Raw genomic sequence first — 13,513 nt, 5'->3', positions numbered from 1 at the left:
TTGATTTTAAACCACCAATCATCTTGTTTTTAAACCACCAATCGTCTTGTTTTTTAAACCACCAATCATCTTATTTTTAAACCACCAATCGTCTTGTTTTTAATTAAACCACCAATCGTCTTGCTTTTGAACCACCAATTGTTTTGCTTTTAAACCACCAATCGTCCTGTTTTTAAACCACCAATCGTTTTGTTTTTAAACCACCAATTGTCTTGATTTTAAACCACCAATCATCTTGTTTTTAAACCACCAATCGTCTTGTTTTTAAACCACCAATCGTCTTGTTTTTAAACCACCAATCGTCTTGTTTTTAAACCACAAATCGTCTTGTTGTAAACCACCAATCGTCTTCTTTTTAAACCCCCAATTTTCTTGTTTTTAAACCACCAATTTTCTTTTTGTTAAACCACCAATCATTTTGTTGTTAAACCACCAATTGTTTTGCTTTTAAACAACCAATATTCTTGCTTTTAAACCACCAATCGTCTTATTGTTGCAGCACTTCTCAGTTGAGGGCCAATTGGAGTTCCGCGCTCTATTGTTTGTGCCCAGAAGAGCCTCTTTTGACCTTTTCGAGAACAAGAAGAAGAGAAACAACATTAAGTTGTACGTGCGCAGGGTCTTTATCATGGACAACTGCGAGGAACTCATTCCAGAATATCTCAGTAAGTGTCTCAGGAGTTAATTTACGAACAATTCCTAGAAATTATACATCTGATATCGATTTGACCCGTGAGTTTAGATGTTAACGAGTTAAACTTTCCTCCCAGACTTCATTAAGGGTGTTGTGGACTCTGAGGATCTGCCGCTCAACATCTCCAGAGAGATGCTTCAGCAGAGCAAGATCCTGAAAGTCATCCGCAAGAACCTGGTCAAGAAGTGTCTGGAGCTCTTCACCGAGCTCTCAGAGGACAAAGACAACTACAAGAAATACTACGAGCAGTTCTCCAAGAACATCAAGGTGTGTGCACTTTTTGAGTAGTTATTAAAAATCATATTCATCATATTTCCAGGCTAAAATAGCTTTTCTCAATTGTAGCTGGGCATCCATGAAGACTCTCAGAACAGGAAGAAACTCTCAGAGCTGCTTCGCTATTACACATCGGCTTCTGGAGATGAAATGGTGTCCCTCAAGGACTATGTGTCTCGCATGAAGGACAGTCAGAAGCACATCTACTACATTACTGGTTAGTAGTTGGAAAATTAATTTAAACATTATTTTAACACACAGATCATTTTCCTACAAACCTTGCTCTTGTTCTCCAAAGGTGAGACCAAAGATCAGGTGGCCAACTCTGCTTTCGTGGAGCGCCTGCGCAAAGCTGGTCTGGAGGTGATCTACATGATCGAGCCCATCGATGAATACTGCGTACAGCAGCTGAAGGAATACGATGGCAAAAACCTGGTATCAGTGACCAAAGAGGGTCTGGAGCTGCCCGAGGACGAGGAGGAGAAGAAGAAGCAGGAGGAGAAGAAGGCCAAGTTTGAGAACCTGTGCAAGATCATGAAAGACATTCTGGACAAAAAGATTGAGAAGGTATGAGCTGTTAGCATACTAGGCTTTGATTTTGAAGTGAATACTCTTCAGAGCCATTAAATTATAGTGTATCCAAACAGGTCACCGTCTCAAACCGTCTGGTGGCTTCGCCTTGCTGCATCGTCACAAGCACATACGGATGGACGGCCAACATGGAGAGGATCATGAAGTCTCAGGCCTTGAGGGACAACTCCACCATGGGCTACATGACCGCTAAAAAGCACCTAGAAATCAACCCCGTCCATCCCATCGTCGAGACGCTCAGAGAGAAAGCAGAAGCTGACAAGAACGACAAGGCCGTGAAAGACTTGGTCATCCTGCTGTTCGAAACCGCCCTGCTCTCCTCTGGATTCACTCTAGAAGACCCACAAACACATGCTAACCGCATCTACAGGATGATCAAACTTGGTCTTGGTAAGTTGGATGACAATAAAAATTATACATGTAAACACAAGGGCCTAATATATCACCGTTATTAATGCATTATCAATGGTTATTGGTAACGCCCATCAAAAAAAACAGTCCACCATTACACTCTTAATAATTAAAGTTCATTATTGGCATCTATAACCTTTAAAAAATGGTTTAAAATGGTTATTTTAAGAATTATCCACTAAAACATATCAGTCCACCAAATAAAGGTTCTTTATTGGCTTTGATGGTTCCACGAAGAACCTTTAACATCCATGGAACCTTTCCATTTTTAATGGACAAAAAGTTTCTTAAGATGGTTACATTTTAATTTAATATGGTTCTTTTAAGAATTATCCACTAAAACATGTTGGTCCACCACTACACTCTTAAAAATAAAGGGTCATTGTTGGCTTTGATGGTTCCATGAAGAACCTTTAACATCACCTTTCCATTGCACTAAATGTTTTTATTAATGGAAAAAGGTTAATTAGATTATTAAAATGTTTTTGACACCAATAAAAATGGTTATTTTATTCATCATCTACTAAAACATATTGGTCCACCATTAGACTCTTAAAAATAAAGGGTCATTATTGGCTTTGATGGTTCCATGATGGTTCCATGAAGAACCTGAAACATCCATGGAACTTTTCCATTGCACAGAAGGCTCTTTATAGTTTAAAAAAGTTCTTAAAATAATTAAACCATTCTTTACACTAATACAAACATGGTTATTGTGAGAACTGCTCGTTGAAAGGTTCTTGGGGAACCAAAAATGGTTCTTCTATGGCCTTTATTTTTAAGGGTGTAGTCAAAAATGAAATTTAATTGGAGAACATGACTTAATTATATTTAATCTCTTCTCTTTCAGGCATTGATGATGATGACTCTGCTGTAGAAGACATTACTCAACCCGCTGAAGAAGATATGCCAGTTCTGGAGGGTGACGACGACAGTTCTAGAATGGAGGAAGTCGACTAAAGAGTTTTAGTGTGAATAGCACTAAATTGTTAATGTATTTAATTCATCGTTTTTGTAATAAAAAAAACAATCTCCACATCCCAAAGTGAACGTTAACAAGCCAATTAAATGTCTCCTAATGTTTTTTTGCGTAGTTACTGTACCAGAAAATTGAATTTTCTGAGCTTTTCTAATATAAGCTGGGGTTTTTTTGTAAACCTGACTTGAAAGTTTTTAATAAACGACTAATGATAAATATGATCTGGAGTCAGTCTTTATTATTTACTTTTATTTCCCAAGCAAGCTAGAAATTTCATCTCCCTCAGTCTTGTCCCCGCCCCTTTTAACGGTTAAATGGATGATTGACAGCCAAGCCCCTCCCCCTGCGCCCATAGGAAAGCATTGAGAAGCTTCGAGAGATTTCTGGAGCTCTCCCGTCAAGGACGTATAAAAGCCCGCCACTAGCGTAACGCACGCGACAGGATCTCCCAAAGCTCCGTGACAGCTGAGGAGAAACCCCTCACAGGCTTAACGGAGAACCGCTTAATCTAATTCACTCTAATAAACCATCCAAGGTAAGAACATAGAATCAGAATAACATCCCAACTCATTATCATTCAACTTAGTTGCCATTTCGCGCAAACGCTGTGAGGATATTCGACGTTTATTCGCGCTTCATTCATTCGTCAACGGTCTTTTAACGGTCGTGATGCTACTACACATTTACACGGCGATTTATAACTTGTATCTTAACAAATATGAAGTGTTTTACATCAAGTTGCTGTCAGTCTATTTAAATAGGCGTATTTCTGCCGTGAAGTCCTCAGACCATCTGGAGTTAACAGTTTTACCTCAGAGAGATTAAACTTAAGTTTAAGTTGAACAGAATGCATTGGTGTTTTTAATGACAGAATAGCGTCTCGTTCACAATAGGGTGGTAGTGATGTGCTCCATGTTAATGCATGTAGACAGTTTGGTAGTTTCTAGAAGCTCGTAATAACACGTTTGGACCGACAGGAGGCGCTAGAGTTCGTACAAGCTGTTTTAGAACCACGCGCAAGCTCTTCAGCTTTATATGTATTAATAGCATTAATGCAAAACCCTTTATTGGTTTTATAGGAGTCCTTAATTGGTTTAGGAAGGTTATACAGTGATGCATACTACATTAATCAGCCAAATGCATGTTGAATACTAATGCTTTTCATGTATAATAACTCAGATAAGTGCTTTGATGTAACAGCATACTCGTCAAATATTGTGTATATGTTATATATATTTTGTTTGTCATGCACAGATGCCGGAGGCACATGACCAGCCAATGGAGGAGGAGGCAGAGACCTTTGCCTTTCAGGCTGAGATCGCTCAGCTGATGTCTCTGATCATCAACACTTTCTATTCTAACAAAGAGATCTTCCTCAGGGAGCTCATCTCTAACTCTTCAGATGTGCGTGACTGTGTAATACATGATTGAGTAATAGTATAGTAAGTAATAGTAGCTTAGTAATAACAATGGCAACATACTATTGTCAACAACACCATGAAAATCTGCTGTTAAACTTTTAACAACTTGAAATAAATAAATAATTCACAATTTAAAATAACATAAGAAGGCATGTAGCCTTCATTACGTAAACACTGCTTCAGAGAAGCGTTTGCATATGTTTTTCTGAAACTATTTTTTACTTCAAAGCTACATTGTGATTATTACTGTAACTGGCTCTGGCTGTGTAGACAGTAATAAATTAACAACAAAAAAATATGCATGTTACAAGCAATACAACAAATTGCTTTTTGAATTAATGCAAACTAATAAAAAATAATTTTTTAAACAAGTGCATTTATCCTAAAGGTATTTTTTATTAAGTAAACATTGCTTTGTTTACATTTAAGCTATTTTACATACTGAAAAAATTAAATTGATTGTTATTTTTATTACTGATTGCATTACACCACGAGGTGTTTTTAAAAATACTAATATCAATTAATATTTATAAATCATATAATATAAAAAAAATGGCATGTAGGTTTCAAGTATTTTTCAATTAAATATTACTTCAGAAAAAATGTGTACATAAAAATAATTCAAGGCTGTGTGTCATTTTATAAAGTGATTATTACGATTACTGTTTGCTTAAGCAATAATAAAATGAAGAGAAAAAAACAAAGAAGCAATACAACAGCTTTGTAAACTACTGAAACAAATTAATAGTTACAATTTTTTTTATTAAGTAAACATTACTTCAGTAATGACATGCAAACAGCAACAAAAAAAAAAAAAGATGCATAGTACAAAAAATATTACAATGCTTTTCAAAATATTAATTAGAATTAAAAGATGTCTTTTAAAAAATAGCATGTTGCTTTCAAGTAGTTTTTCATGAAGTAAATCATGTAAACAGTCAGTAATGCAATAATAAGATGCACATTACATTTTATGGCTTATTAAAGCTTCTTAAATGTGACCCTGGAGCACAAAACCAGTCATAAGGGTCAGTTTTCTGAAATTGAGATGTATGCATCATCTGAAAACTGAATACATAAGTTTTCCATTGATGTATGGTTTGTTAGGATAGCACAACTATTTGAAAATCTGGAATCTGAGGGTGCAAAAAAAAACAAAATATTGAGAAAATCATCTTTAAAGTTGTCCAAATGAAGTTCTTAGCAATGCATATTACTAATCAAACATTAAGTTTTGATATATTTATGGTAGGAGATTTACAAAACATTTTTATAGAGCATGATCTTTACTTAATATCCTAATGATTTTTGGCATAAAAGAAAAATCTATAATTTTGACCCATACAATGTATTGTTGGCTATTGCTACAAATATACCCCAGCGACTTAAGACTGCTTTTGTGCTCCAGGGACACAAATGATCAACTGAACCCATAAAACTAAATGAAATATTCTTACTTACCATCAGGCTTTGGATAAAATCCGCTATGAGAGTCTCACAGACCCGAGCAAGCTGGACTCAGGAAAAGACCTCAAAATCGAAATCATTCCCAACAAACAAGAGAGTACGCTGACCCTCATCGACACCGGCATCGGCATGACCAAAGCAGACCTCATCAACAACCTGGGCACCATCGCCAAATCCGGCACCAAGGCCTTCATGGAGGCTCTGCAGGCCGGAGCGGACATTTCCATGATCGGTCAGTTTGGAGTGGGTTTCTATTCTGCCTTCTTGGTGGCCGAGAAAGTCACGGTCCTCACCAAACACAACGATGACGAGCAGTATGCGTGGGAGTCGTCTGCAGGAGGATCGTTCACCGTTAAAGTGGACAACTGTGAGTGTCGTTTGATTTAGGGCTGTCAAAATGGCTTATTCAAATTTTGTACTTAAATATTATCAATATTCGAATTATATTGAGGCATAATTTCAGTTAGGGGAGAAAAAAGCTTTTGGCTTCTCTCCTGAGGCCATAAGAGGGCGCATCGAGCAAAATATTACTAATGCACGTTTATACAAAGCAATAAAATAACACGACTGTTTGAAAAAAGTGCATAATGTTTACTCCTGAGGCCATAAGAGGGCGCATCGAGCAAAATATTACTAATGCACGTTTATACAAAGCAATAAAATAACACGACTGTCTTTGAAAAAAGTGCATAATGTTTCAAATAAACCATATATAATTAAGTTGCTTAAACAATTAGAAACAAAATAGCATCATGTATGTATGTATAGTTTAATACAAAGTAGGGCTGAACGATTAATTGCATTTGCGATAATATCGCAATATGAAAAAACACGTTTTTTTCAACCGCAGAGGCTGCGATTACACTCGGTCACGTGACACGCGAGAGTAAAGAGGTGCTTTATGTTGTCATTATTATTACATGCTTACAAGGTTGGAAGTTCAACAAATCAGTCAATATACTGTGATTGTAGTTGTTAAATAAAAATGTCATTCATATCAATTCATGCATCACCTAATTTCATCGTAACATATAGGCCTGGCCTACAGAAAATAACATTTATGTTTAATCACAAAGAGTACTTTTTCATTTAAAAACATGAGATGCAGGGGGATGGGGGAAAAACCGCCATAAAGTCTCGAGACATGTTTTTTAAAAGTTGAACTTGCATTGATTTTACATGGCTTTCTAAACATGCGGCTCTCTTGTGCGAGACGCGAGTGCAACGCTGATAGATGTCCCTCTAGAAAATGCGATAAATATGCGTTCTGTGTGAACGGCTTGGTTTCAGTTTTGACGTAAACAAGATCTTCTCCGCATTGATGTTCTCTTTTTTTCCCACAATATTTTGAATGAACAACGTAGCAGCACCCCATCTTGTGGGTTCAACTGGATAGGCTAAAAAAGCATTAAAATGCAATTTTACACTTACATCGTCATCGCATCTTGTGTAGGGCTGGGTATCGTTCAAAAATTTTCCATACCGATACCTTGACTTCGATACTGGTTCCTGAACGATACTTTTTTCGATACAAATTTTATGAAATCAATTTTAACAAGATTACATTATCTTAAAAAAAAACTTTGGTTTTATTTTTCAGCTCGTTGATGTTTATACAGACTCAAAGACTCATCTCCTGAGCCACTGCACAAAGGAACAAAATGTAACCAACGCAATTAATCAGTGCAAAATAGTTTTTTATTATTATTTTTATTCTTAATTTCAGCAACTTTACATGGCCAAAACACACATTAGACGGCAATCGGAAGTTAAAACACTCGATGGTGGTTTAAAGTGAGTTTTGAGTAAAAGCGGAATATAAATCGTATTTATTGTCTTCTGTAGCATGATGCTACAGTTTGCATGATTGGTCACATAACACGCTTTCGGTCGTGGAACATTAGTATGAACGGACATCTGCATATGATGGGAACTCCACACAGTTCCCGCGCTACTCTCCATTGGAAATGAATGACCGGTCTGTCGCTTGTCGTTTGTCGGAGATAGTGGAAAGCCGGCTTGAAATGCAGTGGAAACGCCAGTATGACGAGGATCGTTTTCATTTTAAAACATAAACGCACCAGTGTAAATGTATCCTTACATCTAAGGGGGCTGGGACGCATTCACACTACAGCCTCAAGTGTGCGCCACATCTCTGAGTGTAACCGGGGTAAACTAGCAGGTGTGTTTCACTTGACGCGGACCGACTGTGCAGACCGATCGGTGTATTACGGTACCACGAGAGCTAAAGAGAGCAGACTGCTCCGTGATTAACCCCTTAGGTATCGAAATTTGGTACCGAACGACGAGACGTTTTTCGATACTCGATGGTATCGAGGCAATTCGGTCGGTGCCTAAAAAGTATCGAACTCGATACCCAGCCCTAATCTTGTGCACCACTGATAATGCTGCCTGACGCACACCTAAACGTTGCATTCGAATGTGGATTTTTATTTGAAATCCGACGAATATTCGAAATTCGAATTTTTTTTGACAGCCCTATTTTGATTTAGTGAATGAATGTGGTTGAAATACTGAATGCGAGCTGTAACGGAGGTTTAACGCAGATGTTGCTCTTTGTCCAGCCGAGCCGATCGGTCGTGGCACAAAAGTGGTTTTGCATCTGAAGGAGGATCAGATGGAGTACATCGAAGAGCGACGAATCAAAGAGATCGTCAAGAAGCACTCGCAGTTCATCGGCTACCCCATCACACTCTTTGTAAGTTACTAAACAACATAAATATAAAAATTAGGCATTCCCTAGCATTTGTGTCAGCCAACCCCTTAAAATTTGACTTAAGATAATCACTTGAAGTCCCCCTGAGATCAAGTTAATATTTCAATAATTTAGCAGCACATTCGCATGTTTACGCTTCTCTGATGTTTAGTAATGATATGCAGCTAAACAAATTAAATATATCTGTTATTTAAGATTTCTTAAACATACTAATTATTTTTTGTAAATTAAATAAAAAAATATATAGTTAATAGATTAACGACAAATTAACTTGAGGTAATATTTCGGTAATTTAATAATATATTTACACTTCTCTGATGTTGATTAATGACATTAAATATACCTTTCTTAAATATTTTTAAAACATACTAATTAAATATTTGTAATATCCTTTTTCATTTTTTTTTTTATATTATATAAAATATAATAATAAATGTATTATTAATAATAATAAGTTAACCTTAAGGGTAGTATTTCAGTAATTAACAACACATTTGCATGTTTATGGTTCTTTGTTGTCTGTTAAAGGTCATGCAAAAAAAAAAAATCTAATATTTAAATATTAGAAATATGTTTTATCATATATTAAAAATGTAAATTAAAAAAAAATGTATTAGTAATAATAATAAGTTAACCTTAAGGGTAGTATTTCGGTAATTAACAACACATTTGCATGTTTATGGTTCTTTGTTGTCTGTTAAAGGTCATGCAAAAAAAAAAAATCTAATATTTAAATATTAGAAATATGTTTTATCATATATTAAAAATGTAAATTAAAAAAAAATTATTATAGTTAATATTAGTTAAAATTCAAGTTAATACTTCAGTTAACTTACGTAAAATGTGCATAATAACTTAAAGTTAAATTAACTTTAAGAGTAATATTTACGATTTACTGTTCTATGATGCCCGTTAAAGGTCACATGACATGCAGCTAAACAAATAAAAAAATGTTTTTTTTTTTATATTGTTCTCAAAAATACATCAGCAGCATATTTTCACTAAGGATCCTGACACACATTAGTCAAGTAATCCTGTTACATTATGAAGCCCTATGCAGATACACTTAAAGTCTTAGAAAGTCTTTAAAAACTGTAAGTACGGAAAACTATCTGTATAATGTACAGTAATTTAAGCAGTGCTTTATGCTTTTGTTTTAATGATGAAATCGTTTTGTTGGTTTCAGGTCGAGAAGGAGCGCGACAAGGAGGTGAGCGACGACGAGGCAGAGGAGGAGAAGGAGAAGGAGAAAGAAGAGGAGGATGAGGAGAAGGATGAGGACAAGCCCGAGATCGAAGACGTGGGCTCCGACGACGAGGACCACGATGACAAGAGCTCCGACAAGAAGAAGAAGAAGAAGAAGAAGATCAAGGAGAAGTACATCGACCAGGAGGAGCTCAACAAGACCAAGCCGCTGTGGACCCGTAACCCTGACGACATCACTAATGAGGAGTACGGCGAGTTCTACAAGAGCCTGACTAACGACTGGGAGGATCACCTGGCCGTCAAGGTGACTGAGACCTGTGCAGAAACAGTTAATGAATTAACTAATTCGAAAATCCTAACAAAAACTATAGTATATCAAAGCAATAAGCTCCAAGAAGCCGCCCCTTAGCTGTTATAAATTCACTGTAAACCACGGCTTCACGGGGATTATTGCTTTTATAAAACGGTTATTCCATATACGTAGTACGGTTTCACAAAATAAAACAGAGCAAATAAAGTGTAATGATATTAATAAAAACAGTATTCTTCCACCAAACAATGTAGCTCCTCAGAAACAGTTGTGGTTGTAACAAAGTGGTTGCCGAGCAACACACAAACGTAAACAAAAGTGTATGTTACTTTGTAGAGTAATTTACAACAGCTTCGAACACGGCTCAGCCAATCAGAATCAAGCACCGGAACTATCCGTTTTATAACAAAGATATTAAAATAACACTTGTGTCTATTTAATGTAAAATATTTTACACACACACACACACACACACACATATATATATATATATAGTGCTGCCAAACGATTAATCGCGATTAATTGCATTCAAAATAAAAGTTTGTATGTATGTGTGCTGTGTATGTTTATTACGTATATTAGGGCTGCACGATTTGGGAAAATTTTCATATTGCGGTTATTGATCGCTGCTTGAGAGAAATAGTTTCGAGAGGGCAGCTGGTACCTCTTGTCCAGTGTACGGATCATCTTCTGAAATCCCACTTTACTAACGGTGTGTATGGGCATCATGTCTTTTGCCAAGCAGTGCGTTGTGTAGTCCGTGATTTCTTTATGTCTAGGTGAAGACTTATCATATGGGGTGAGACTCACAAACACATCTGTAATTGTGCTTTGTTTTGTTGATGACAATGATGCTCTTGGTGCTGTGCATGTGGTTTCCTTGAAGAAACTGGCCAGAGTTTTCTTCTTGGCTTTAGCAGCAGGTGGACTTTCCACATCCATGCTATCATTCTCCATCACTGCAGTGCTTTGGGCTACAGACTGCTGGTGGTGAATTTCCTGAAACAAATAAACAATGCACATGTTTTAGAAATTTGTTACATTTAATTCTTATCAGTTAAGTAAACTCTGTGGCTTCACGCACTATCAACTCAGAGATGGCTCGTTCCTTTAAGATCTGGGTCTCTTCTTCAGAGATGTATTGTGTTCGGAACCTTGGGTGTCATGCATTCATCATATTTTTCTCTGTGCTGTTTCAGGTGCTGATATAAATTTGTCGTATTGCCACGTGATGTAGCAACTTTAATTTTGCAAATCTTGCACAGTACCTCTCTGCTCAGTGTCAGTAATCTTACATCCAAAATATCGCCATATTACAGAGGTAGAGTTTTTTTTTGCTACCAGATCAGTCGATCTCCTCGCCATCCATCTTCGTTCTGGTCTCTCCGCGCTGCGCTGCGCACACAAGTGACCACTGACCACGCCCACGAACACCACACGTGCACTGCCTATACTGAGACTGACAGAGACGGCACAGAAAATCGGAAAACTGTTCTCAGAAAGTATGTGTTCTCAAGTCCACACACTTATTTATTTAATATAATCGCAACATTTTGCCGTCATATAATCGCACAGGTTGACATCGCCATTGCGATACGATTAATCGTGCAGCACTAACGTATATATAAATACAAACACATGCATGTATGTATTTCAGAAATATATGTTAATTTTATGTATTAAATATATTTATTTATAATATAAATTATATGAATATAAATATAGACATGTAAATATATTTATGCTATATATAAATAGTTTGTATTTATATATACATAAAAATGTATTTATATATACATAATATACACAATAAATATACACAGAACACACACATATATATTATGCAAACAAAAACTTTTATTTTGTATGATTAATTGTTTGACAGCACTAGTGTATGTATATATATATATATATATATACAGTATATATATTATTTTATGTTTGTGTCTTTATATATTTAATGTCATATGTATGTATATTTTGTACATTATGTACATATGTGACCCTGGAGCACAAAACCAGCTATTTAAATATATATATATATATATATATATATATATGCATTTTCTAAACCCATTCAATCAGATTGATAAAAATTACATTTAAAATTATATCAAGCATGCAATATTTTTATTTCCTAAATAACTGACACCATGCAACACAAAGTCATGTGACAATGTAACATGCTAATGATCAAAATGTTTGTTTATCATTGCATTGTTTATCATACTTTTAAGAAATACTAAGAATCGCTCAATGTCTGTTTATTTCCTCGCAGCACTTTTCTGTGGAGGGTCAGCTGGAGTTCCGCGCACTGCTCTTTGTGCCTCGCAGAGCTCCATTCGATCTCTTCGAGAACAAGAAGAAGAAGAATAACATCAAGCTGTATGTGCGCAGGGTGTTCATCATGGACAACTGCGACGAGCTCATCCCAGAATATCTCAGTAAGTCTCTGAATCCAGAACGATGCAAACGCCAGCCAGATCTCCCAGTAAACCTGAAACCTCAGAGCTGTTTGTTTTGCTCCGTCTTTAATATGATCCCACTTTTCCTCCCAGACTTCATTAAGGGTGTTGTGGACTCTGAGGATCTGCCGCTCAACATCTCCAGAGAGATGCTTCAGCAGAGCAAGATCCTGAAAGTCATCCGCAAGAACCTGGTCAAGAAGTGTCTGGAGCTCTTCACCGAACTCTCCGAGGACAAAGACAACTACAAGAAATACTACGAGCAGTTCTCCAAGAACATCAAGGTGTGTGCACTCGAAATCTGGAATCTGAGGGTGCAAAAAAATCTAAATATTGAGAAAATCATCTTTAAAGTTGTCCAAATGAAGTTCTTAGCAATGCATATTACTAATCAAAAATTAAGTTTTGATATATTTACAGTAGGAAATTTACAAAATATCTTCATGGAACATGATCTTTACTTAATATCCTAATGATTTTTGGCATAAAAGAAAAATCTATCATTTTGACCCATACAATGTATTGTTGGCTATTGCTACAAATATACCCCAGAGACTTGTAAGACTGCTTTTGTGCTCCAGGGTCACATATTTTTAATAGTCTTAAAATATTGAGTAACTCATAAACGTAAAAACATAAATGCTTAAAAATGTACAACCTTATTGCAAATAGTAACTAAAAAAAAAATTGTTAAATGTATTAAAAACAAAATGTTTAAAATCATTCAACTCAATTAATTACCAATTTTGTTAGTTATATTTATCTTTTTATTATTTAATTTATTTTTTATAAATTTTTTAATTATGTCTTAATTGGATATCTATTTAGTTTAATTTTAGATTTTATTAAAAAATGTTCCCCCTTAAATTTACATTTTCATGTTTAAAGTCCCAGTTTTTACTGTGCAAAATTATACATGCAAAATATTATTTAGAAAATAATTTAGTTTGTATTAA

The 13,513-nt window shown here is 35.8% G+C and overlaps 2 protein-coding genes and 1 long non-coding RNA gene across 4 annotated transcripts in view; 2 read left to right on the top strand and 1 right to left on the bottom strand.

Annotated features, from left to right (window-relative positions):
- LOC107704377 (heat shock protein HSP 90-alpha 1) overlaps positions 1-3,003 on the top strand; it is a 9,865-nt gene extending 6,862 nt beyond the window's left edge. Inside the window, exons 6-11 of the mRNA XM_016507291.1 lie at positions 500-665; positions 771-961; positions 1,040-1,187; positions 1,269-1,537; positions 1,618-1,951; positions 2,823-3,003. Of these exons, the coding sequence (XP_016362777.1) occupies positions 500-665; positions 771-961; positions 1,040-1,187; positions 1,269-1,537; positions 1,618-1,951; positions 2,823-2,932 (1,218 nt within the window). The 3' untranslated portion in view covers positions 2,933-3,003. The remainder of the gene's footprint in view (positions 1-499; positions 666-770; positions 962-1,039; positions 1,188-1,268; positions 1,538-1,617; positions 1,952-2,822) is intronic.
- LOC107704378 (uncharacterized) overlaps positions 1-6,187 on the bottom strand; it is a 10,271-nt gene extending 4,084 nt beyond the window's left edge. Inside the window, exons 1-2 of the long non-coding RNA XR_001635951.1 lie at positions 6,133-6,187; positions 2,391-2,395 (exon numbers count right to left, since the gene is read on the bottom strand). This is a non-coding gene — a long non-coding RNA (uncharacterized LOC107704378). The remainder of the gene's footprint in view (positions 1-2,390; positions 2,396-6,132) is intronic.
- LOC107704376 (heat shock protein HSP 90-alpha) overlaps positions 3,349-13,513 on the top strand; it is a 14,958-nt gene continuing 4,793 nt past the window's right edge. Inside the window, exons 1-7 of one of the 2 annotated variants that reach the window (XM_016507289.1) lie at positions 3,349-3,486; positions 4,206-4,355; positions 5,840-6,206; positions 8,425-8,558; positions 9,763-10,086; positions 12,371-12,536; positions 12,651-12,841. In XM_016507289.1, coding sequence (XP_016362775.1) covers positions 4,206-4,355; positions 5,840-6,206; positions 8,425-8,558; positions 9,763-10,086; positions 12,371-12,536; positions 12,651-12,841 — 1,332 coding nt within the window. In that variant the 5' untranslated portion in view covers positions 3,349-3,486. Of the gene's footprint in view, positions 3,487-4,205; positions 4,394-5,839; positions 6,207-8,424; positions 8,559-9,762; positions 10,087-12,370; positions 12,537-12,650; positions 12,842-13,513 lie in introns of those variants that run through there. The other variant, XM_016507290.1, reaches the window with a different exon arrangement.

The sequence above is a fragment of the Sinocyclocheilus anshuiensis genome, unplaced genomic scaffold (genome assembly GCF_001515605.1).
Source record: "Sinocyclocheilus anshuiensis isolate Anshui unplaced genomic scaffold, SAMN03320099.WGS_v1.1 scaffold1115, whole genome shotgun sequence".
Lineage (NCBI taxonomy): Eukaryota > Metazoa > Chordata > Actinopteri > Cypriniformes > Cyprinidae > Sinocyclocheilus > Sinocyclocheilus anshuiensis.
Note: the sequence above shows the minus strand (reverse complement) of the source record. Positions and strands in the feature narration are given on the sequence as shown.